We start from the raw sequence: 23,408 nt of genomic DNA on the forward strand, positions 1-23,408 counted from the left end.
TTGTAACATTGGGGCATCATCTTCAGCCTATAGGCCTACCTAGAGTCTGTGGAATAATTTTCAGTGAAGCAGGAAATTTGAAGAACTGTCCTGCCTATTTTGGCAAAGTTCATCAGTCACTTTCCTCTGTGTTCTTCAGAATGTCTGGCAGTTTCTTCTGTTGAAGCAGGAACCTGAAGGACAATCTCACCTTGTTTTGGCAAATTCAGTGGTCATTTTTCTATGGGTCCTGCATGTCCAGTTTATCCAACATACTGTCAATCATTCTAGGCAAGATCAGTTTCTTGCCCAAATGGCTAGCCTTTGCCATATTGAAAGCAAACTCCATAATGAGTTTTTGTGATGCACAGCATCCTCTTTGAAGTAATTGGTTCTGCCAGGAGCAGATGTGTCTCATTGTCCAGAAAAGTCTTAAGTTCTTAAAATATTTGAATGCCATATTCTGTAGGTTTTTTTAAGTGTTTGAAGATAACTCACCTATCTGAAATATAACTCTGTATACCTAGAAAACCTAACTAATATGACTATAAGTTTGAATATCATAGATGACTAATTATTAACTTATATTTCTTAATTATACATTAAATCCATAAACCAAATCCATATCAATATATTTTGAGATTAACAGATTTTTTTGGATCAAAGTAGATTCAATAATCTATCTTTTTAAATTATTTCTATATCATATCCCCTTTTTTCTTTAGAAAGAGATTACATTTATAATCAACCCCCTTTAAATAAAACAAACATTCATAAAAATATTTTTGTGAATTGGGGCATGGCTTTATATACTGCTTCCTGTTGATTGGGGGTACTAGCAATCAATCTTATCAGGATCCTGAGAAAATTTAGGCTTATGGTCAAGTCCTGACTGGAGTAATCAGGGAGGCTGCATCATCTCAGCCAGTTGCCTTGAAGCTATTCTGGATGTTGGACCTTCCAGGGAGTCTTCTTTGGTGAAACCATATTGACCTGGAAGGAATCCACAGTTTCTCATCTTCTCTGGAAACAAAACTTTTCTAAAACAACATATTCTTAGAACCAAATGTTGAAATCAAGATCCCTTTAAGATATATATGTTGATTCAGCTTAGTAGTCCCTAAAATCAAATGTCTCTCTGCAGTTAAAAAAAAAAAAATCCCAAAGACAATGCAATAATATATAGTATCTAGACTCTCTGTGTATTTTCCATCTTTATGAGGCTTTTTTTTATTACTCTATTTCTTTTTTAAGGACTTTCTCTGTCCTTTTTCTTTTTTCTCCCAAACCTAAATATGTTTTTAAATACATTATAACCAATCAGAGGGTTTTCCCATCTATATCTGTTTTGTTGTATATCTTTAATCCTTTTCTGACAGGAGACTTTTTAAACTGCTAAGCTGCATGGCTAGTATACTGAAGTGGCTTTGGCTACTAGCTCCACCCCGCTCAGCTTTTTAACATAGCACAGATACCAATGAGTCACACTTACCTCCCCAATGCTGGGAAGCAGTATTAAGTAGTACATTGCTGCATTTTTAAGCCCAGGGATGTGCTCCCAAGCCCACAGGCAGTGGCTGGGAGAAGCCTTTCTATAGCACAGCTTGTGGGAGAAATTGTGGAAATCTGCCATGCTGCTTCCTGGTGACTGGTGGCCAGCTCCATTTCATAGGTAGCTGGAAGGAGACATGTCTCTGTGCTGCTGCTGGCATGAAACTGTACGACTAGGAAGCCCAGTGTGGCTCCATTTCTGTGCACTCAGAATCTTTAAGCTTTCTCAGGTCTATGTGGATCAATGCCCCAGTTTGGGTGCCAATTGTAGACTGAAGTTTCTCCATCCCACTTGGTCCCACCTGGATAGCAGCCATTTTTATAAAATAATCACTCCGAGGCTTAGTATTAATTATAAACTGGTCTGTGGCTTAGGCTTATTGCTAGTTAGTTGTTACATCTGAAATTAACCCATTTTTTTAAATCTATATATCACCACATGGCTGTGGCATTACCAATCTACTGGCATCTTGCTCCTTGGGTGGCTGGATGGTGTCTGCACTGACTCCCTGTCTTTCTCTTGGATTTCCAACCTGGCTCTTATCCTGCCTTACAATAGGCCAAAACAGCTTCTTTATTAGCCAATAGTAGCAACACAAATTCACAGTATACAGAAAGACCATCCCACAGCAGAGGGGAAAAGCAGAACAGAAAAAGTATGAACAAAAGTAGAACCAGAAAACCCTAGTGGGAGATACCATCACTGCTGAACCAAGAAATGTTCCCCAGTTCAGAGATTTTAGAGTTTGGAAGTGCTTTTCTGGGCTAGGTGACTTATAGTGTGCCTCCCACTGTAGTAGAGGGCTATGCTAGTCACACCTAGTTCTTATTAGAATTGGTCACTTGACATTAAAATCTGAAAAGAATTTTTCAAATATCTGTTTTGATCATTTTTCTTTTTGTCTGCTACAAAAGTTCCTCCTAAGGCAGGATCCTGAAACAATGCCTGTGGAGGTGAACAACAGATGGTACATGCTGTGAGCAAAAAATAAACATTTGTATTGTATGGCACTGAAGTTTCAGGTGTAAAATATTATTACACTAAAACAGGGCAGCCAGGTGGAAAGTTGGGTACATGAGTCATGTTCAAATTTATCTTAGTTGTAGATAAAATTTATGAGTTGTCAGCATCTAAATCAGATTGGAAGATGAGTCTGCAGCAATGTCCAGGAGGAACACCACAACCCATGTGGTTACTGTCATCCCACCTTGCCACCCTGAACCTGCTCACTTTGCTTTCCTTCCTCTGCTCCAGCCTAAAGGCAACTATGCAAGCAATCAGAGCCAGCAGTGTCTGCCTCGCACCCAATGACTCTGAACTTTAAACAGCACAGCTGCAGTGACTAATTTACCTTTCTCTGGGAACAGATGGCACTGCTGAATACAGACAGAGCAGTGATGGCCTCTACTCAGGAGACCTACTACACACATGCCCATTTGAACACCTTGGTCTTGACCTAGAAGTCTCTTTATCCCACCAAATCATTCTCCTTTGTGCTCTGGATTTATCAATGATTATTTTTATAAGTACTTTAATAGATATGTAGAAGGCTTATGTAAGTTCTAAGAAATCCACCCCAATGGACATCATTTCCAATCACTCAATTTAGGACAAAGAACCTTCTGGTCAGTTTTGAAGTCCCTTTGTGTTTCTCTGTCTGTCCCAGCCAGTCTTTTCTTCTGTGGTGGTAATCTTCAACCTGAGATTTTGCTTCTCAGCAAACCAGGATAAAAGGAACTCCCTCAAATTGATAAAGAAACATCTTCAAACCTAGAAACATCTGTTGTGCCCCTGCTTCTCTGTAATTTTTTACCTATTATGTTTCTAGTCCTAAAAATGTTAGACTTTATACATTATTTATCTTCATAGAACTAGATTCTTAGGGCTGGGGATACAGCTCAGGGGACGGCACTTGCCTGGCATATGTGGAATCCTGAGTTTGATGCCCAGCACATGCCCTAACCTCATATTGTATGATTGTTCTAGGATTTGTTCTTTGTGCTCATTGTTAAGCTCCAGTTTATGCACAGTGGATAAAGAACCACCCATTTCCCCATCTGTATTGTAATCTGAGGTGCACCCTAATTTAATCCAGTCTGCTTTAGTTTTCTCTCATGAGTTTTAATATTAAAAAAAAAAACTAATTGTTTAGTTCTAAGTGTGTTATAGAATATTATTTTAAGGTGTGTTACTTTTGATTATGTTGCATTTGTTTAACTTGGTGAAGCTGTGTTACTATGCTTGTCTAAAACATCTGATGGTCTAATAAAGAACTGAGCAGCCAATAGCAAGGCAGAAGAAAGGATAGGAGGGACTGGCAGGCAGACAGAATAAATAGAAGGAGAAATTTGAGAGAAGGAGAAAGGAGATCTAGGAGCCAGAGAAGGAGGAGGACTCAAGAGGCTGGCCACCCAGCTACACAGCCAGACACCGAGTAAGGAGAGAAAAGGTGTACAGGAATAGAGAAAGATACAAGCCCCAAGGCCAAAGACAGGATAATTTTAGAAAAGCTGACTAGCAACAAGCCAAGCTAAGGCCAGACATTTATAAGTAATAAAAAGCTTCTGTGTGTGAGATATTTGGAAGCTGGGTGGTGGGCCTTCCAAAAGAACAAAAACAATCAACCACATAAGTGTATTTAAGTAGTAATTATGATTTTTAGTTTGACCTATGGGTTATTCAGAAATATTTAAAATGTCAAGTACATGGAGGTATTTTATTTATACTTTGTAACTGATACTTGCTTTTATAGAATATAGACTATATCTTATAAGGAATATAATTCAAGGTATATACTTTTTTAAATTAGTTGCCACATTAATAACATGAGATAAATAGATGAAATCAAATTTAATAATATATTTTTACATAACCCAATAATATATCTATAACACATCATCAAAGTGTGTAATCTTTTGCAGATAATGAACACAAGTTGTGAAAGAAGGCATAAAACTATTTTTTCTAGTTATTACCCTGTCATGGATTCTTAATTTTTGGTGGTAGATAAGTACATGAAAATATCATAAATAGTGAAAGTATAAAAACCAGTGTGATGCTCCACAGCTTCTGTCCTCAGTAGTGGCTCCAACAGTCAAGAAGTTCATGAGCTCTTTGGCTGGGTCAGGTTAATTTTAGTATGTGATTTTTTTTTATTTGCTATGCTTAAAATAAAAATGTCTAGACTTTGATCGTTGTTGTAGGTAATTTAGATTATTGTTCTAAATGTTCAAATCTGACATGTCCATCACACAGCACATCTAAGTTTGGACCAGCCACATCTTAGTATCTAATAGCCTATGATATTAGACAGTGCAGGTTATAGTAAAACAGTTGCTTAAAATTTTAAAATTTGATGCAGTTTACTTTCTGGCCCAGTATGTAGTCAATTTCATAGGAACTAGAAAATAATGATGTGTTCTTCCACAACTTACATACCAGGCCCTACCTGCTAGCCCCAAGTCAGCCTTATCACCTGCATTCAGCCTTCTCTCTTCACATGGTATCTTTCCATGTGGTCCTCCTGTGCTACCTTCAGCTCCTGGACGGTCACGCATCTAGTCTGCAGTTGTACAGTGTGTGCTCCCATGGCCATCTGTAGGGGTCCTGGGATGAATTACAGATAACTGAGGGAGCTGTGTTGACTTTGGCCACAGTGGTGTGGACTTGACATAGCTATGTCAGTTTCTTTATTTTGAAGCTATTTTAAGTTGATACATCTTAAGGCTTAAGATACTCATAGTAAAATTAGCCCATTATCTTTTCAGCCTTCAAATAATAGCTTTAGTTCCAAAAGTCCATTTGCCTAGTAACACTGTATTCACATTCTTCCCTTTAATGTGTAGCTGTTAAGTGTTTTCCACACAATTCATCTCCATCTTTACCTGCCCTTGTTTTAGGGCATTTTGTATGAAGAACACAGAACTACCATCGCTTGTTTAGTTTAGTATGTTTTTATCGATTTCTCTCTCCATTTACCATTATTGTTATTGTTATTTTAATCATGGTATTCACCCTCTTTTTTTTTCTTTTCTCATTATAGGCCTTTGGAGGAGAGGATTGTTGTTTTGTGTATTTTCTTGGTATACATTTTTTCACTAGCAGTATATTTCATTTTTTTCATTTTAGTTGTTACTATTGAAATTCTATCATGTATATAAATGAGGTCTAAAGTTAACATACTGAATTCATTTCAAACAGTACAAAGAGCAGAGCACACTTGAGCTCTGATATCCTCTTGACACAGCCTATATTTTCCCAGTTTGATGGAGTTTTTTGTTAGCCCCTTAATTGCACATAATCAATGACACTTTATACAGACACTATTAACTTATACATACCACATGCCGGCCTACTATATAACTTTCAGGGCACAGTACAAAATAAAAATGTAGGACCATTTATTTATAAACTGGAAGACTTTTCCTGTGACAACCTGCCCTTCATCCTGTTACAGTGGGTTGTTTTATTTGCTGTCACACTCCCTCAAACCTGGCACTGTCACAGTATGGACTCTGACTCCCGTGGTATTCAAGTCCAGGCCCTGTTCCCACCTGAAGCAGAGGGCCCCAGCAGTGGGGGAGGCGAGACAGCAGGAAGCTGGCCAGGGCTGTGAAGGGGTTGGAGTTGGAGTAACCCTAGTGCATGCTTAGCTGGTCTCATTTCTCTTTAAAAACACAAATTAAAGTTTTAAATTCTTAAAAATTTCAGAATAATGACTTAAGGGCATAAAACAACAAGGCTTTGGGCATTTGAAAGACCAGGAGAAAATGCCGTGTGGTGCTGAGGAAATGTCTATAGAGAACTTGCTGCTGAAGGCTGCACCTTTAAAATTTTAATGAAAGTATAATTATATCATCCCCTCTCCTCCTTCCTATCTACCATCCCTCCCTTCCCTCCCAAATTCCTGACTCTTCCTCTTTAAACATACTTATTACATATGTACATATGAAAGTCTGTCCAGAATTGCCTTTTGCATGATTTTAGGGCTGACCACTTGGTATTAGAGAACAATTTAGGGGACTTATGCCCAGGGAAACCTAATTCTCCCTCTCTCAGCAGGTGTTAGTTGTCTGTAGCTCTTCGTCTAGGGGTGGGGGCCTTATGAGACACCCCCCAACACATCTATATTGGGATGTCAACTAATGTTGTTAAGTTCCATTTAGATAGCCATGTTGTTGAGATTTATGGGTGTAGCTCCCCTATGATCACTAGAAGGCACAGTCTCCCAGCAGACTTCATGGTCTCTGGTTCCTGCAGTCTTTCTGTTTTCTGAGGTGGGTGCAGGAGTTGTGCTGTAGACGTATCAGTTGTGGCCAGGTACCCCACGGTCAGCTGTCTGCATTTTGACTAGTTGTGTTTTCCGTACTGGCCTCTTTCTGCTTCATAAAGATCCTTTGATGAGGGGTGAGAACTACGATTATCTGGGCATAAGGATAAATGGTTGAGTGAAGATAGGAATTATTCTGGTTTAGGAGAGTAGAGGTAGGGAGGAAAGAGGGATAAAAAACAATGTTTTCAAAAGATGTATGGAATCATTATTTTATATTTACCTAAAGTCACGTACAATACAGATATGCAAATACTTATATATGTAGTTTAAGTGACATTATACCACTCAGGGTGATAATACTCGTCCCAAGAGCCATAGATTGTCTAACCTAACACCCCCACCCCCAGTACCAGGCATGAGAAACCTCCTTTCCAGATGTTGTTAGCCAGGGGAGTCCAAGAGAGCCCCCAAAACAATATAGGCTGTTGCTATTGTTCTTGGGTGCTCCCCCAGAAATTTGCTGAAGACACCGTGCACGTTGGACATAGGGCCAGGGGGGATTGAGCTGGAACTGACCTGAAAGCTTCCTCCCAGAGGATGAACTTTCACAATACTGGAAGGTGAAGAGCAAGCTGCTGAGTGAGGAAGACGGTCATAATCCCACCCAGCTGCCGCCCTCGTGAACCGTAATGAAACTAGCATGATAGCTATCCCTAAAGGTGCAGTAGTGATGCTTGTCTGTTGACAGTGACTAACCACGTTCTAATTGAACTGAAGGCTGGCTTAACTGGAGGGAAATGATGTTGGGTACCATTACATGTGGCTAGTGAGACCATGATCTTAGAGGAGAACCTACTGTACCTTTTTTAACTGATTTTAGATGTGTGGCTAGGTTAAACATACCAATTTCATCAAATGTTGATGACATACTTAGGAAAATATTCAGAATACTTTCTTCCAGCTCTTTGAATGTGGGACATAATTAAGATCAGAACCCCAGACCCACTTGCTCCTAACTGTAATCAGTCATCACCACTGACCCAGAGTTACACCCCCTTTCAACTCCCAGCCTCTCCATCTTGGTAACCACTACTCTGTCCTCAAACTCTGTGAGTTGAGCATTTTGTAGTCCACATTTGAGTGAGATCATGCAGCTCTTGTCTTTCTGTGCCTGCCTTATTTCACTTAACACAGTGCTCTCCAGTTCTAACCACCTTGTCATGAGTGGCTGGGGTTTACTCTTTGTACTTTCCACATAGTATTCCATTGTGTTTTGTTACCAAGCTTTCTGTCTTCACGTGATGGAACTAGCTTCTCTCCATTTGGTGGATATTGCTGCAGTGCACATGGGAGTGCAGATGTCTCTTTGACATACTGATCACCCCTCCCTTGAATATATATACACCCAGCAGTGAGATTGCGGAACCATATAGTGGTTCTATTTTTAGTTTTTTTAAGGACCTTCCATCTTGTTCTCCAAAATGGCTACACTAATTTACATTCCCAACAACAGTGAGAAGGGGCTCCCTTCTCTCCTCATCACCAGCATTTCCCATGTGTAGTAGCCATTCTTACTGGGCTACAGTGAAGCTCACACACGCTCTGATTTGCTTTCCTGGTGACTAGTGGGACTGAGCATCTTGCACACACCTGTCAAGGCACTTGCCTATCTTCTTCTCAGATATGTTTACGTTTTGTATCAGGTTGGTTTCGCTGTTATTTGAATTCCTTATATCTAGATAGTCACTCCTTATCAGATGTGTGGTTTACCAGTATGGCCTCCCATGATGCATGTCACTTCTTTACCCTGATGGCTATTTCCTTTCTCTGCAGAAGTTTTGTGCTCTGTCATAACCCCATTTGTCAATTTTTACTTTTTTTTTTTCTGTGATTTTCAGGTCTTGTCCAAAAAAGACCTTGCCTGTTCATGTCCTAAAATGTTTCTTCAACATTTTCTTCTAGTAGTTTCATTTTTCCGGGTATTTGATTTGAGCCTTTAATACATATTTAGACTTTTGCAACTGGTCAGTTAAGGGATCTAACTTCATTCTTCTGTCTACTCAGTTTCCCAACCATTATTTTAAGTGACTGTCATTTATCTCCTGTGTGTTGCCAGTGTTTGTTAGAAGTCAGTCAGTTGGCTGTGGTGTGGATCCACGGACACGTTCCTTGTTCTGTTCCTATAGTTCCTGTGTCTCTCTGTCAGCCTCATACTGCTTGGTTATTACAACTTTGCAGTTTATTTTGAAATTATTTAGCATAATTCCTTCTGCTTTTTTGTTGCTAAACATTGTTTTATCTATTAAGGCTTTTGTATGTGCATGCATGTGTGTGTGTGTGTGGGTGTCTGTGCATTTGCATATGTGTATGTACATGCACACATGCAAGAGTTTCCTAGAGAACTCTTAGGGCTGTTTTCCCTACTTCTATGAAGAATGGCTTTGATAAGGATTATAATGACTCTATGAGCAACTTTTGTCTATATGTACATTTTAATAGTATTGATTCATCCAATCTATAAACACAGAATGTATTTCAGTTTATTGTGTTTTTCTTCAGTTTTTTAATTCTATTTTATATAGTTTTCATTGTAGAGATTTTTCACTCTTTGGTTAGAGTACTTCTATGCATTTTATTTTTTACAGTAAGTAAGAAATGGGATAACTTTCTTGGTTTCTATTTTAGATAATTTGCTATTGGTATTTAACAACACTAATTTTTACATCCTGTATCTTGCAACTTTGCTAAATTTGTGTATTAATTCCCATAGGTGTTTGGTGGAGTCTGTTTTTCTCTATGTAAGACCATGTCATCTGCAAATAGTGACCATTTGACATCTTCTTTTCCAATATAGATGCTCTCATTTCTCTCCCTTGTTTGCCTGGGGCTTTTGGTGCTGGGCTGAGTACAAATGATGGTCTTGTTCTGGGTATTGTGAGAGAATGCTTTCAGCGTTTTCTCGTGCAGTATGAGATTATATGTTAGCTTATTATATTTGCCATTATTATATATATATTTTTTTCTTTCCATACCTAACTTTAGTGTTGAATGTTTAATTTTATCAAAGGCATTTTTAATGGACTGTGGTGATCAAATAGATTTTTGTCCTTCATTTTGGTGGTTTATTTTGCTTATTGTTTTACATATGTTTAACTATTATGAATAATAATCATTTTAATGTTTGCAAATATTTTGTTGAGGATTTGTATGTCTATATTCATCAGGGTTATTATGGAACTGAGATGTTCTGGTGTGGCTGGAGTAACAGCAGGATAAGGCTGGCATCATTGACTGTGTTTGGAGTATGAGGGCCTCATACTCAATTCAGTTTTGTGGGATCGTTTAAGAAGAACGTGACATCTGTTCTTCTTTAAATGTTTGATAGACCTCGGCAGGGCAGTTGTCTTGTCCTGGGCGTTTCTTTGATGGGAGACTATTTTTTAAACCACTGGTTTACTTTCATTATTTATTATTGATTTCTTCGGTTTTCCTCTACGTGACGGTGCAGCCTTGGTGATGTGTATGGGTTCAGGAAATTATCCATTTCTGTGGTATTCATTGTAACATCTCTTTTCATCTCTGATTTTTTTTTTTTTAATTAGAGACTCACTATGTAACCCTGCCTGTCCTAAAACTTGCTATGAAAACAAAGCCAGCCTCAGCCTCACAGAAATCTATCTGCTTCTGCAGGGATTAAAAGAGCATGCTACCACATCTGATTTTTTTAAAGCCTTTTTCTTATGTGTTCATCGGGTAGGAGTATGTGACTTAAGTCACAGGCACTCTGGGGGAGCAGAAGCTCCCACAGAATTCTGTGGAGCTAAGGTGGTTGCTAGCCACCTTAAATGGGTGCTAAAAGCCAACTCGGGGTCTCTCTAAGAGCAGTATGCATTTAACTGCTAAGCCTTCTGCAGTGCTCAGCTCTTCATATTTTCATCTTTAGTGTTTGTGTTGATTTTTCTCAACTTGACACAAGATCAGTTCAACCAAAACCTTAATAGGAAAAAAATGCCTCTATCATATTGGTCTTTAATCAAGTCTCTGGGGCATTTTCTTTTCTTTTTTTTCCCAACATAATATTTTTACTAATTATTTGGGAATTTCATACAATGCACTCCAATCACACTCACTTCCCATTCCTCCCAGGTCACCCTCCTACCCTTGTGTCCCCCCACCTCAAAAAAGAAAAATACACCAAATCCAATTTCTGTTGCCATATATACTCATTGGAGCATGGTCAAACTCCCAGTCGCCAGCTCCTTAAGGAAAACTGAGTTCTTCCCCACCCCCACCCCTGCCAGAAGCCATCAACTATGAAAAGCTACACTTCAGCATCTTTATCACAATTTTTAAGGGCCCTCTTCAATAGCTTGCTGTCTGGACTGTTTCTTTGTGTGTGTGTGTGTGTGTGTGTGTGTGTGTGTGTGTGTGTGTGTGTGTGTGTTGAGGGGAGGGGTGGGGGTGTTGTCACAGAAGCCTTCAGTGTCTCTCATTCTCAACTACAGACCACTGACATCAACTTGGCCTCCAGAGAGCACAGACCATAGAGGTCTTTCAAGAAGGCTTAATCCAGAAAATAAACCATTCTTCATCTTGGATTTCTTGCTGTTGCTCAGAGTCAGGGTGATCATGCAACTGGGCAGCATGTTCAGGGGTGGTACCCGTTCAAGCTCTAGGCTGCTGTGTGCCAACCTGCCCTTGGCACGAGCAGCTCTGCCAGTACCCTGGGCATGACCATCATGATTGCAGCCATGGCAATACCACTGCTCCATGCTTCCCCCGCCCCCGCCAGCAAAGCGAGCAGCAGAGGAAGGGGCAGCAGCAGTGGTGGCCCCATGCCTTGGGCCAGGCCCAAAGGCCTAGTGGTGGCACTGACCCACCAGGCAGCAGCTGGGCAAGGCAGGTAGTGACCCGAGCCTCCTGGCAACTAGAGAGCTGAGCCCACTCGGCAACAATATGCTCCTTTGTCCACTGAGGCTGGGCTCACATGCCTCCCATCACTGCTGTGTCTAGTTCCTCTTCTCTGGGGCACATGCTGCTGTCTTCATTCCACCACCAATTTTTCAGTTCTCTCTCTCTCTCTCTCTCTCTCTCTCTCTCTCTCTCTCTCTCTCTCTCTCTCTCATTGTTGTTGCTTTGGTTTTGGTTGTTTGTTTGTTTTGTTTGTTTGTTTGTTTTTCCCCTAAGACAGGGTTTCTCATGTAACGACTCTGGCTGCCCTCAAACTTACAAGCATCTTCCCATAAGAACTGCTTTTGTTTTTAAGTTGTTCCTGAGATACTGTGTGGATCTGTAGGTTGATCCTCCGTTGCTTCATCTCCCCTGATGCCTCCATGGGTCTCTCAGGCTTCTCGAAGTGCCCCACAGCCCTGCCGGTGCCAGTGACGGCTGCCATCTTGAATCAAGTCTTGCAGTTTCTTGATTTCTGTGGGTGGTACAAACTCCTGGGCAGGTGGTACTGTTTATATAAGAAAGGAAACAGCAGTCCATGGAGACCAAACCAGTGTTCCTCTATTGTCTTTGCTTTCGTTCCTGCCTCCGGGTTCCTGCCATGTTTGAGTGCCTGCCTTGGCTTTGCTCGGGGCTCAACTGTGGTTAGAGACTAAATAAAATAAATGCTTTACTCCCCAGGTTAGGTTGGCTTATGATCATCATAGCAACAGAAAGCAAACTAAGACAGTATTTTTATTATCTATTTCATTTTCTTATAATCTGATATTTATTTCCTTTCCTTCTTCTAGTTTTGGGTTTGGTGTGTTAGTTCTTTGGGATGAAGCCATAGGTTGCACATTGAAGGTTGTGTGCTTCTTTTACACAGTCACTGATTATTGTCAGCTTGCCTCTTGACACAGTTTTTGCCCCATCACATAGTTTTGATGTGTGTGTCTCCACTCTCATTTGTTTCATGAAAATTTTAAATTTATTCCTTGATCATTGGTTGCTCAAGAATAAGTTATTTAAAGATTTATTTATTAATTATGTATACAGTAAGTGTTCGGCCTGCAAGCCAGAAGAGGGCACCAGATCTCATTTTAAATGGTTGTGAGCCATCATGTGGTTGCTGGGAATTGAACTCAGGACCTCTGAAAGAACAGCCAGTGTTCTTTACCTCTAAGCCACCTCTCCAGCCCCAAGAATAAGTTATTTAACATCCATTTTATTGTATAGTATTAAATTTTTCCTTACTGATTTCTAATTGTATTGCAATATGATTGAAAATGATACTTGATATGACTTCAGGGCTTTTTAAAATCTTGTGTACATGGTTGGAGGTGTGTGTATATGTGCATGTGTGTGTGTGTGTGTGTGTGTGTGTGTGTGTGTGTGTGTGTACATACCACTGCACATATGTAGAGGACAGCCTCGGGTATTGAACCTTACCTTCCACTTTGTTGAGATGGCATCTTCTGTCACCCTGAATACACCAGGTCAGTAGGCTCGACAGCTTCTGGGAGTCTTGTGTCTGCTTCCTATCTTGCTGTAGGAGCTCTGATACTCTGATGCCTCCGTGGCTGGCTTCATGTGAGCTCTGAGGCTCTGAACTCAAGTCTTCGTACTTGTAATGGCAAGCACCCTACCCACTGAACACCTCCTCAGCCCCGGACTTCAGTTTTTAAAAAGAAATTGTTGAGGCTTGCCTTCTGGCCAGCTGCTCTTGAGTGGATGTGACAAAGCAGGAGAAATGACAGTCAGAGGTGGCTCTGGGGTTTCAATCCAAAGCAATGTCTATGTTGTCAAAGGGAGTGAGCATAATATGTTGGGAAAGTATAGCCTGGGAGACAGGGATTGCAACTCGGGAAGATCACGAGGACTGAGTCCCGACTCATCTGTTGGGTTTGTGGTTTTCAGGGAATTGATGCTGGTTGCCCATAAGAAAAGCATCGAGCAGATGCAGGAGACCCTGAGACAGAAGCTGCTGAGTGATGATGGCTGGAGGGAGAAGGTAACATTGGCTCTCATCAGTATGGGTCTTGTTTGCCTTGGAAACAGCCTGTGTTTCTGCCAAAAGACTATTCCACATAGATGTCTCCACTTCTCTGAATACTTTTCTTTCCATCTGGAATTTCCCACTCCAAATATACTTAAGATATATGCACTTTCCAAAATATTAGACAAGGTGATAGGAAGTAAAAAAGGGAAAATAAAAAATAGATTTTGAAATCTTGTAATGCTAGGCTTTTTCTCAGCTCTTACAGAAAACCGTAATTTTAAACTTTAAACATTTACCTTTTTCCAGCAATGGCAGAATCTGCATTTGACCATATTTGTTACAGCATAGAAATACTAATAATTACCACTTCTTTGCTTCTAAGATAAGAAAATAGAAATGATTTTAAATTATTAGTTATGAAATTTTGACTGGTTTACTCTGACAAGGTTAAATGAATAAAAATTTCTCTTTCTGTTACTAAGAATGATTTGCTCTCAGAGCATGAAAAATATCCACTATGGCCTTTGGACTTTGTGATAGTTCAAGGTTTCAACAATGAACAACTTAAATACAACTAAATAAAGCAAGTTACGTTTTGAATCTCCACTTTCTCAGCAGGCACAGCACTCCTCACCAAGGACTGGTGACGACCCCCCCCCCCAAATTCAGTACTCCTTGCTGACCCCTGGAACCCCGCTGGATTCTGAGCCTAAGCCTCTCACTTTGCTCTCCTCCCACTGTGTCTTGTACCCAGCACAGGCCTTCTCCCTCAGTGTCTTCATTGTTACTGCAAAGGACCTGGTGCTAAGTTTGGAATCCAAGGCCGTGCACGTGCTAGGCAGAGTACTACCCATGAACTGCACCCAGCCCCCAGCTCACTGTTTTCTGTGGTTTAAAATTTCTCCAGAACTGGAGCTTTCTACTGAAATTAGCGTGGGTGTGGCTATGCCCCTTGTTATTTGTTCAGCCACGGTATCGGGTTCTTGTTGGGGATCGGATCCTATTGTAACCTCAGCCACCTTCAAGCTACAGCCTCCACTTGTCGCTCCTCACTGTGCCAGCCAGCATAGTGAAACCTTCTGTGCGCTGTTAATGCTCGGCTAGATTCTAAATCCGTCACTTCCATTTTCAGGCGTCCTCCACCAGCACTAGCCTGCTGTGAACCAGTGCCTTCTCCCTTGTCCTTAGATAGTCAGATTACGACTATAAAGTGACCATCTGGGTGTGGTCACCCTCCTGTTACCCCAGTGCTAAGGCTGAGGCAGGAAGAAGGACTTTGAGGCCAGCCTGGACTGAAGAGACCTTGTGTCAAGAAGAAAATCACTGTTAAGTATAGTTGTACATAGGTGGGAATAAAATTTGAGACTACAGGCTGAAGTTTCTATAAATGCTCCGGTCTAACCTCATCTAGCTGACCTTTTCTTTCTTGGGTAAGGCTCCCACTTCTAACCTTTGATGATATTTGATGGGCTTATTTAGATGGTCTGTTCTTCTTCATCTCCCCAACCCTTGTCATTTGAATGTTTAAACACTCAAAAAGATATCTTTCTAACATGTTAAATGCCTTGGGTTCCATTCTAGGACCACCAAAACTATCAACCAAACAGTCCAAAATAGGAGGCTTCTTCTTTAATGACAGATGTTAGAATAGTTTTGGTGAAGGCCTAGAAAAGTAGCCTGCCATGGCCACAGAACTTGAAATGAAAACAGCTTTTTGGAGAGCAGTGTGTGGATATTTATTATGAGATTCTCTAAATGTCCTGTGTTTTTTAGATTGTTGTGGTAGAGTTAACCCAGATAGAGAGGTATGGCGATCTTTTCCTCCAACCACTGAGGTTTTCCTCTTAGGCTGATGGCATGGATGGGCCTGCCTTTCCCTGAGAAGCTTTCCACACCCCCACCCCACTGGGGTTTTAGTACATCCCATTGGAGAAGGGTCTTTATGGCTCATCCTAGCTCTTCTACTCAGAGGTCAAGCTAGTGCTAGCATCTGGCATTAAAAAAATAAAATAAAATAAAATAAATCCGTGTTCTTGCTTTATCCAGAGTCAGTCCGATGGTGGAAAGAATCCTGTGTAATGTTGTAAAAGTTCCTAAGTGCTTGCTGTGTTTCCAGTACGTTATGCTTGTCTCACAGATGTCCCTCGGCATGTAGAATTTCCTGTAGTATAAATTGGTGTCTCATTTTGTTGAGAGGACATTATTTCTTAATAAATGTTACTGTTTAACCAGCAGTAAATCATGCTCAAGCCAGTAAAGCCAGAGAATAATAAGACTGAATTGACTGTGTTAGCTATTAAGACTATGAATAAAAAGTTCCCTAAAAGTCCTCTCATGAGAAAGGAGAATCACTAATATGACATTGTCATCTCTTTCTTGGGTCACTGTGCCTTTGCGTAGGAAAGAAATGTTCTCTTTACGAATATATAATGCACAAATTAGAATAAACTTAATAACTTAAATGCTTTTAACATTTTTAAAAAGTAGATAACAATTTGTGCCTGTGCTTAATTATTTTAGAGTATGTAAAAAAAACACATAATAGGATCAATAGTTGCTATGCAACAAAGAAGGCACATTTTCAAATAACTGTTTACTGATTGTCAGGATTTTTTGTTTATTTTTAAGTATTGCTTGGATACAAAGAAAGCAAATTAATGGGCACAATGAACCTTTAAAATTGGTTCCAAGTGCACAATATATTGTTACTAATCATTTAAAATTTTGTGATGGAAAAACCCTCTTGCAGCCTGAATAATTACATAACCAATTGGTATCGCTTGTTGACACTCGCTTTTTAGTATAGCAGACAAATCCAACCAAGTATTTTCTTAGATTATCATTAACATATCACAGTCTAGAAACATTTTGGAAGGGTACTAATGACCTCATTTTTAGTACATAGACCCTTGGAAAACAAAAATCCTTATTTCATGGCTAGAGTAAGCACACTGACAGTGAAATGCAGAGAAGTAAGCTTCACTTCAAGAAATAATGAACTCCAAATTTGCCAGGTTGGTGGCTCATATCTTTAATCCCAATACTGAGGAGGCAGAAACAGGAGAATCTCTGTGAATTTGAGGCCAGCCTGGTCTTCACAGAAGTTCCAGGCCACCCAGGACTATATACTGAGACCCTGTCTCAGCAAACAAACAAAAGAGAAATAGTGAATTCCAATTAGAAGAAACAAACAAACAAACAAACAAACAAAAAAGAAACCCTCATTCTTTTTCCAGTAGATTGTTCAGATGGCCTAATGCTTCTTAATGTGTTGAAATATTCAATCAATAAAGTAAAAAGACTAGTGTGCAAAATACAAAGTTTGACAGTGATGAAGTTTTTTATATAATGTCATTTGTAATTATATATGATAAACATGTGGCTAAAATATTGAGGGCATAGCTTAATTTTGCATTAGTAAAATCTAAACATTTTAGTTCTAGAATCATCTGCAAGGAATACCTGTTACAAACCAAAAATCCAGACAATGAAATGGCCCCATTATTAGAGGGCTTGCTGTACAGCAGGCTTTGTTCTGACTACTTTTTATAAGTGTAGTTTAATTGTTATGATAGTATCATTCCAGTTCCACAGATGAAAAATGCACAAGACTGGGAGAGGTTAGGTAGTGTATCAAGGCTATAGAGCAAGGAAGTGAGCTGACACTAAATTCATCCTCCAGGATCTAAATGCAAAGTCCAAGACATCCGCATTTCACAGGGTACAGTCACAATGACCAGATTCACTCTTCCATCTGAACAAATGAAACAGTGGTTTCAAGACATCTGACAGTGGCAGGACCTGTGAGTGGTAGCTGAGTCCCTTGGTTGTCTTCAGGGGGTGACACGGGGAGTGGGAAACAGGTTAAGCTTGGCAGGTGCTGTGAACTGAGGAGGCCGTGGAGATGAAAGCGGCCACAGCTCTCAAACTAGTGTTTGCAGAAGAGCGGTCCAAAGAGGAAGGCTGCAGGTGATCTAGAACGTACCCTTAGTGCCTGAATGATCAACATGCATGTGTTGAGACTTTAGCCAGGGAAGGCCCGTCTGAGAGAAGTAAAGGACCAAACACTCACAAGCCAGACTTGTTTTTACCAGACAGACTCGAGAACCTGTAGTGCACAGGACACCCAGAAGGCTACTCCATAATTGTCATTCAATTATTGGGCATTGTTAGCCCTAAATTAGATGAGCTGACCCTGACAGATGTCAAAAGGAAGATTTAAAGTAAGCTGATTCTTTTTTTGTTTTTTGAAACAGGGTTTATTTGTGTAGCTCTGGCTCTCCTGGAACTAGGTCTATAGACCAGGCTGGCTTCGAACTCACAGAGATCCACCTGCTTCTGCCTCCCAAGTGCTAGGATTAAAGGCGTGAGCCACTACTACCTGGCTAAGAATCTCAGAATAGATACCATCCATATCCATAGAAATACCAACATATCCAGATTCAGGAAGACAAACAGGCATTGTAACACAATGTCTGATGTTTAATCTATAATTTCCACACACAGAAAGAACTAGAAGAATAGAATTCATAGTTAAAAGAAAAATCAATGAATAAACACTGACTCAAAGGGGCCTGTGAGTTGGTCCAGTCTCCCAGAGGACCCAGGTTCAGTTCCTAGTACCCACATGGTAGCTCACAAGTGTCTGTAACTCCTGTATCAAGGGATCAGATGCCCTCTCCTGGAATCTATGGGTACTGCACATATAGACATATGTGCAGGCACAACACTAATGCCCATAAAATAAAATTTTAAATGACTCAGAAAGATACAGGTGTTAAGATCAGAAGATAAGAACATGAAAACAGTTGACATGAGTGCTTGGCATATGTCCAAGAGGTAAAGGAAATTTTCATCATGCTAAGTTTAGCCATGTAAGCTATAAACAAAATGGAAATGGAAAAAGCAATTCAGACAAGAGTACTAATAGAAATTTAGCCGGACGGTGGTGGTGCACGCCTTTAATCCCAGCACTTGGGAGGCAGAGGCAGGTGGATCTTTGTGAGTTCGAGGCCAGCCTGGTCTCCAAAGTGAGTTCCAGGAAAGGTGCAAAGCTACACAGAGAAACCCTGTCTCGAAAAAAAGAAAGAAAGAAAGAAAGAAAGAAAGAAAGAAAGAAAGAAAGAAAGAAAGAAAGAAAGAAAGAAAGAAAGAAAGAAGTAAAAGAAATTTAGATACTCCAAAGTCTAGTGCACCTGAAAAAAAAAGTGGAAAGCAGACCATCAGCGAGCTATGAGCTGAACTCATATGGCCTAATATCTGCAATTAGGATTCCTGAAGATCAGAGAAGAGAAGGAAAGACTCTAGAACATAGGGGTGAAAGCTCTATGTACACCAGCTCAACTTCTCCGTGTTCAGTGAGTTGTGTGGGTGGTGTCTTCAGCAATGGGGCCTTGCTGTCAGTTTGTGGAGAGCAGCCTGTAGTCTTGGCAACAGACTGAGCTGTTTGGGGGTTCCCATGGGATCCCTTTGCCTAACAACACAATTAGATATAACCTAATCCTGGGACTGGAAGCTTCATTTGGTGACAAGAGATGGCCAGCTGGAGCTCTGTCTCCCCCATTATTTGGCAATTAAAGTTAGACACCTTCATATCTGTTTATATTTTAGGAAGCTTATACTGTGTTAGGTTTCCATACTGCCCCTTAATTTCAGCTGTCTCTCCTCATATTCCCTCCCTCGGTCCCCTCTTCTTCTCCCTCCCCATTTCACACCCCCCATATCCATCCATGACTATCCTATTTCCCCTTCCTAATGAGATCTGTCTTTCCTCGCTAGTCCCCAACTCCATACATAACCTCTTACTTTCACAGATAGCTTGGCTATCATTGATTTAAGAGCTAATATCTACATATAAGGGAATACATACTATATTTGTCTTTCTGTGTCTGAGATACATAACTTGGGATGATTTTTTTTAGTTCCATATTTTTACCTGCAAATTTCATTTTTAGTGGCTGAGTAGTACTCCATTGTGTAAATGTATAACATTTTCTTTATCTATTCTTCAGTTGAGGAATATCTAGGTTGTTTCCAGTTTCTAGCTATTGTGAATAGAGCAGCAATGAACATGGTTGAGCATGTTTGGGTCTATGCCCAAGAGTAATAGCTGGATCTTGAGGTAGATCAATGCTCTCATCTTACTGAGGAACCACCACCCTGATTTCTATAGTGGCTGTACAAGTTTGCACTCCCACCAGCAGTAGAGGAGTGTTCCTTTAATCCACATCCTCACCAGCATGAGCTGTCACTTGTTCTACTGATCTGAGCCATCTTGACAGGTGGAATGTGGAATCTCAGAGTAGATTTGATTTGCATTTCCCTGCCAAGTAAGGATGTCGAACATTTCTTAGCCATTTGAGTTTTCTCTGTTGAGAATTCTGTTTAGACCCATTTTTAAATTTCTTTTCTTTTCTTGATGACTAGTTTTTTGAGTTCTTTATATATTTTGGATATTAGCCCTCTATTGGATGTGTAGTTGGTAAAAGTCTTCTCCCATTCTGTAGGCTGCCACTTTGTCTGAATGACAATGTCCTTTGTCTTACAAAAGTTTATCAGTTTCATGGGCTTCCAGTTATTAATTGTTGATCCTAGTGCCTGTTTTGTTGGTGCTCTGTTCTGAAAGTCTTTTACTATACCAGTGAATTCAAGGCTACTGCCCACTGCCTTTTTTTTTTTTAAATCAGGATCAGTGTAGCTGGTTTTATGTTGAGGTCTTTGATCAATTTGGAGTTGAGTTTTGTGCAGGGTGATAAGTGTGGATCTATTTGGATTCTTCTACATGCAGCCAGCCAGTTAGACCAGCATCATTTGTTGAAGGTGCTGGTCTTTTCTCAGTGTGTGTATCTAGCTTTACAGTAGTTTGAAAGAAAATGGCCCCCAAAGGGAGTGGCACTATTAGGAGGTGTGGCTTTGCTGGAGGAAGTGTGTCACTGCAGGGGTGAGCTTGGAAGTCTCTTTTTCTCAAGTTTCCCTCAATGTTACAGTCACTAAACTTCCTGTTGCCTACAAGATGTAGGACTCTCAGTTCCAGCATGTCTGGTGCATGCTGCCATGTGCCCCTTCATGATCATAATGGACTGAACCTTATAAAAGTTGCTGTAGTCATGGTGTCTCTTCACAGCAATAAAAAACTAACTAAGACAAGCTTCTTTGTCAAAACTCATGTGTCTATAGATGTATGGATTTATGTCTGAGTCTTCAATTCTATTTTGTTGATTGGCATGTATGTTTTTGTGCCAATACCATGCTGTTTTTATTACTATAGCTCTGTAGTGCAACTTAAAATTAGGGATGGTGATATATCCTGCAGTTCTTTTATTATTCAGGATTGTTTTAGATATCTTGGGTTTTTGTGTTTAAATTTTTAAAAATTAGTTATTTTTAAAAATACAAAATCAGAAACCTAGGGGTACAGCTCAATAGTGGAGCCAGACTAGAAAGAGCCAGACTCTGAATTTGATCCCTAGCACCACAAATGATATTGCCAGGGATAAAAGCCATTTCATAATGACAAAAGGGTCATTCCAGTAAAAGGACGTTATAATCCAAAATGTTCAAATGAGTTCAAATCTCCAGCACCTGTGTTAAAAGCTAGGCATAGCCGGGCAGTGGTGGCCCATGCCTTTAATCCCAGCACTCAGGAGGCAGAGCCAGGCGGATCTCTGTGAGTTCCAGGCCAGCCTGGACTACCAAGTAAGTTCCAGGAAAAGGTGCAAAGCTACACAGAGAAACCCTGTCTCGAAAAATCAAAAAAAAAAAAAAAAGCTAGGCATGGCTTCTCACTAGTGCTGTAGTGTGTAGAGATAGGCATTTGCTGCAGCTTGCTGGCTGCCAGCCTAGTTCCAAGTTCTGTAGGAGACCCTGTATCCAGGGAATAAGGTGACAAGTGACAGAGCAGGGCACAACACGCAGTGTCTTTGTCCGGCTTCTGCATGTGTTCTCATGGTGTACAGATACACTACACACAGTAACACACACACACACACACACACACACACACACACACACACACACACAGAGAGAGATATGCATAGAAAATTGTATCTACAATATATATTAATACATGAAGCAAAAAGTGTTGGAACTACAACAGGAAAAGGGAAAAGAAATGCACAATTAGAAGTTAGTATCTTTCTCTTAATAACAGAGAGAAAAATAGCCCAAAACCCAGAAAGAATAAATAATATGGAAAGTGGCATACTGATTTATCTTTAAAAGCTACACTGAAGAATACTATTAACAAAGTTGACATGGTGTTATTTGTAGAGCTCTCCACTGCCCAGTACTATATGCATTCTTCTCATGTGCACATGAAGCATTTACCAAAATGGACCATAGTTTGTGTTACAAATTTGAAACGATTTGAGACGTACAAAGTATTTTCTCTGATCACAGTAAAATTAAATTCAGTCATTAACAGAAACATTACAGTATTTTGAAACCAAACAAACATTGAATCTGTGCCTTGAGCCTCTATAGGCATGTGGGGAGACAGGTTTTATGGAAGAGCCAAGCTCATAGAACCACAGAGTCCAGGAACAGTGGCATGCCTACCTGCCCTCTGTGCCAGTGCTGATTTGGTGTATTGCTTTGGAAGCTGTTTTGTTTGCTTGTCTCTCTTTATCACTTTTATTAATGTGCAAAATATTGGGTTACATTATGGCAGTTCATATCCCTGTTATCACTGTGCTTTTCTCTCAGCCTACTTCTCAATCTAAACATTGGGGAATAATGGTTTTCAACAGTATTTCATCTTTGCATTTGGAAAACAGAACACTTTCTTTTTAGGAGATAAATTTTTCACAAATGGTCTGTGCACTGTCAAATATAAATGACTGGTCTGGCTCCTGGTTAGTGTCTAAAGCTGATTTGAAAGATGATGGATGTTGTTGAATAATAGGCAGTTATGTGATCACATGGGAACTGTCTCTATGGACAACAAAGAATAACAAAGTCAGCCACAAAAATTCCACTTTGAAAGTAGTGAAAAGACAGTATATTGTTCATCAATACTGGATACAGACTGTATGAAATACTAGTAATGTGTTTCGGTAACAAACTCAATAGGTATTCCAGAAGCAACTTCTAGAGTGCTCTGGAGTCAGCAGGAAGCCTTTAGCAAGGATGTGGTTGAACCAGGAGAGGACACAGATGAAGGGAAAATTAACCCTAGGCTTCAGACACGGGTTTTACTCTGTGTACTTGTGTAATACTTATACTTATTTTTTTAGAAATATTTGCTCCTATAATTGCTAAAAATAACTGAGTTATTACATATAAAATAATTTGTGCTTTATTTGAACCCCATCAGAAGAATTTGTTTTGTACAAAACTTGTCCTGCCATCTAAGCTACTTAACAGTTTATATAAAAACAGCCACACACTTGGCCTGAACAATCTTTTCAATGTAAGTACTATAGTTAGCTAAATCACTATGACCATAGGCTTATCATTTCATCCGGACTAAGTCAGATCATGCAGAAATCGGCAGCTTTGTGTCATGGAGATGCCTTGTCCCAGCATTCCTGAAGGGAATCCTTTTACTTGTCTTTTCGGCTTGTGGAAACTGAAAAGCAAACTGGTAATGCTCAGTCTCTCTTCTCCTGTCTGCCCATAGTGCTTCTCTTCCTGTTTCCCTGCAGTCCTTCGATTTTCTCCCTCCTTTTCCTGTA

At 40.1% G+C, this 23,408-nt stretch overlaps 1 protein-coding gene across 1 annotated transcript in view; it reads left to right on the plus strand.

Annotated features, from left to right (window-relative positions):
• Lekr1 (leucine, glutamate and lysine rich 1) overlaps positions 1-23,408 on the plus strand; it is a 170,630-nt gene that overhangs the window by 124,064 nt on the left and 23,158 nt on the right. Inside the window, exon 10 of the mRNA XM_036189266.1 lies at positions 13,653-13,746. Within this exon, the coding sequence (XP_036045159.1) occupies positions 13,653-13,746 (94 nt within the window). The remainder of the gene's footprint in view (positions 1-13,652; positions 13,747-23,408) is intronic.

Source organism: Onychomys torridus, chromosome 6, assembly GCF_903995425.1.
Source record: "Onychomys torridus chromosome 6, mOncTor1.1, whole genome shotgun sequence".
In the NCBI taxonomy this organism is placed as follows: Eukaryota; Metazoa; Chordata; class Mammalia; order Rodentia; family Cricetidae; genus Onychomys; species Onychomys torridus.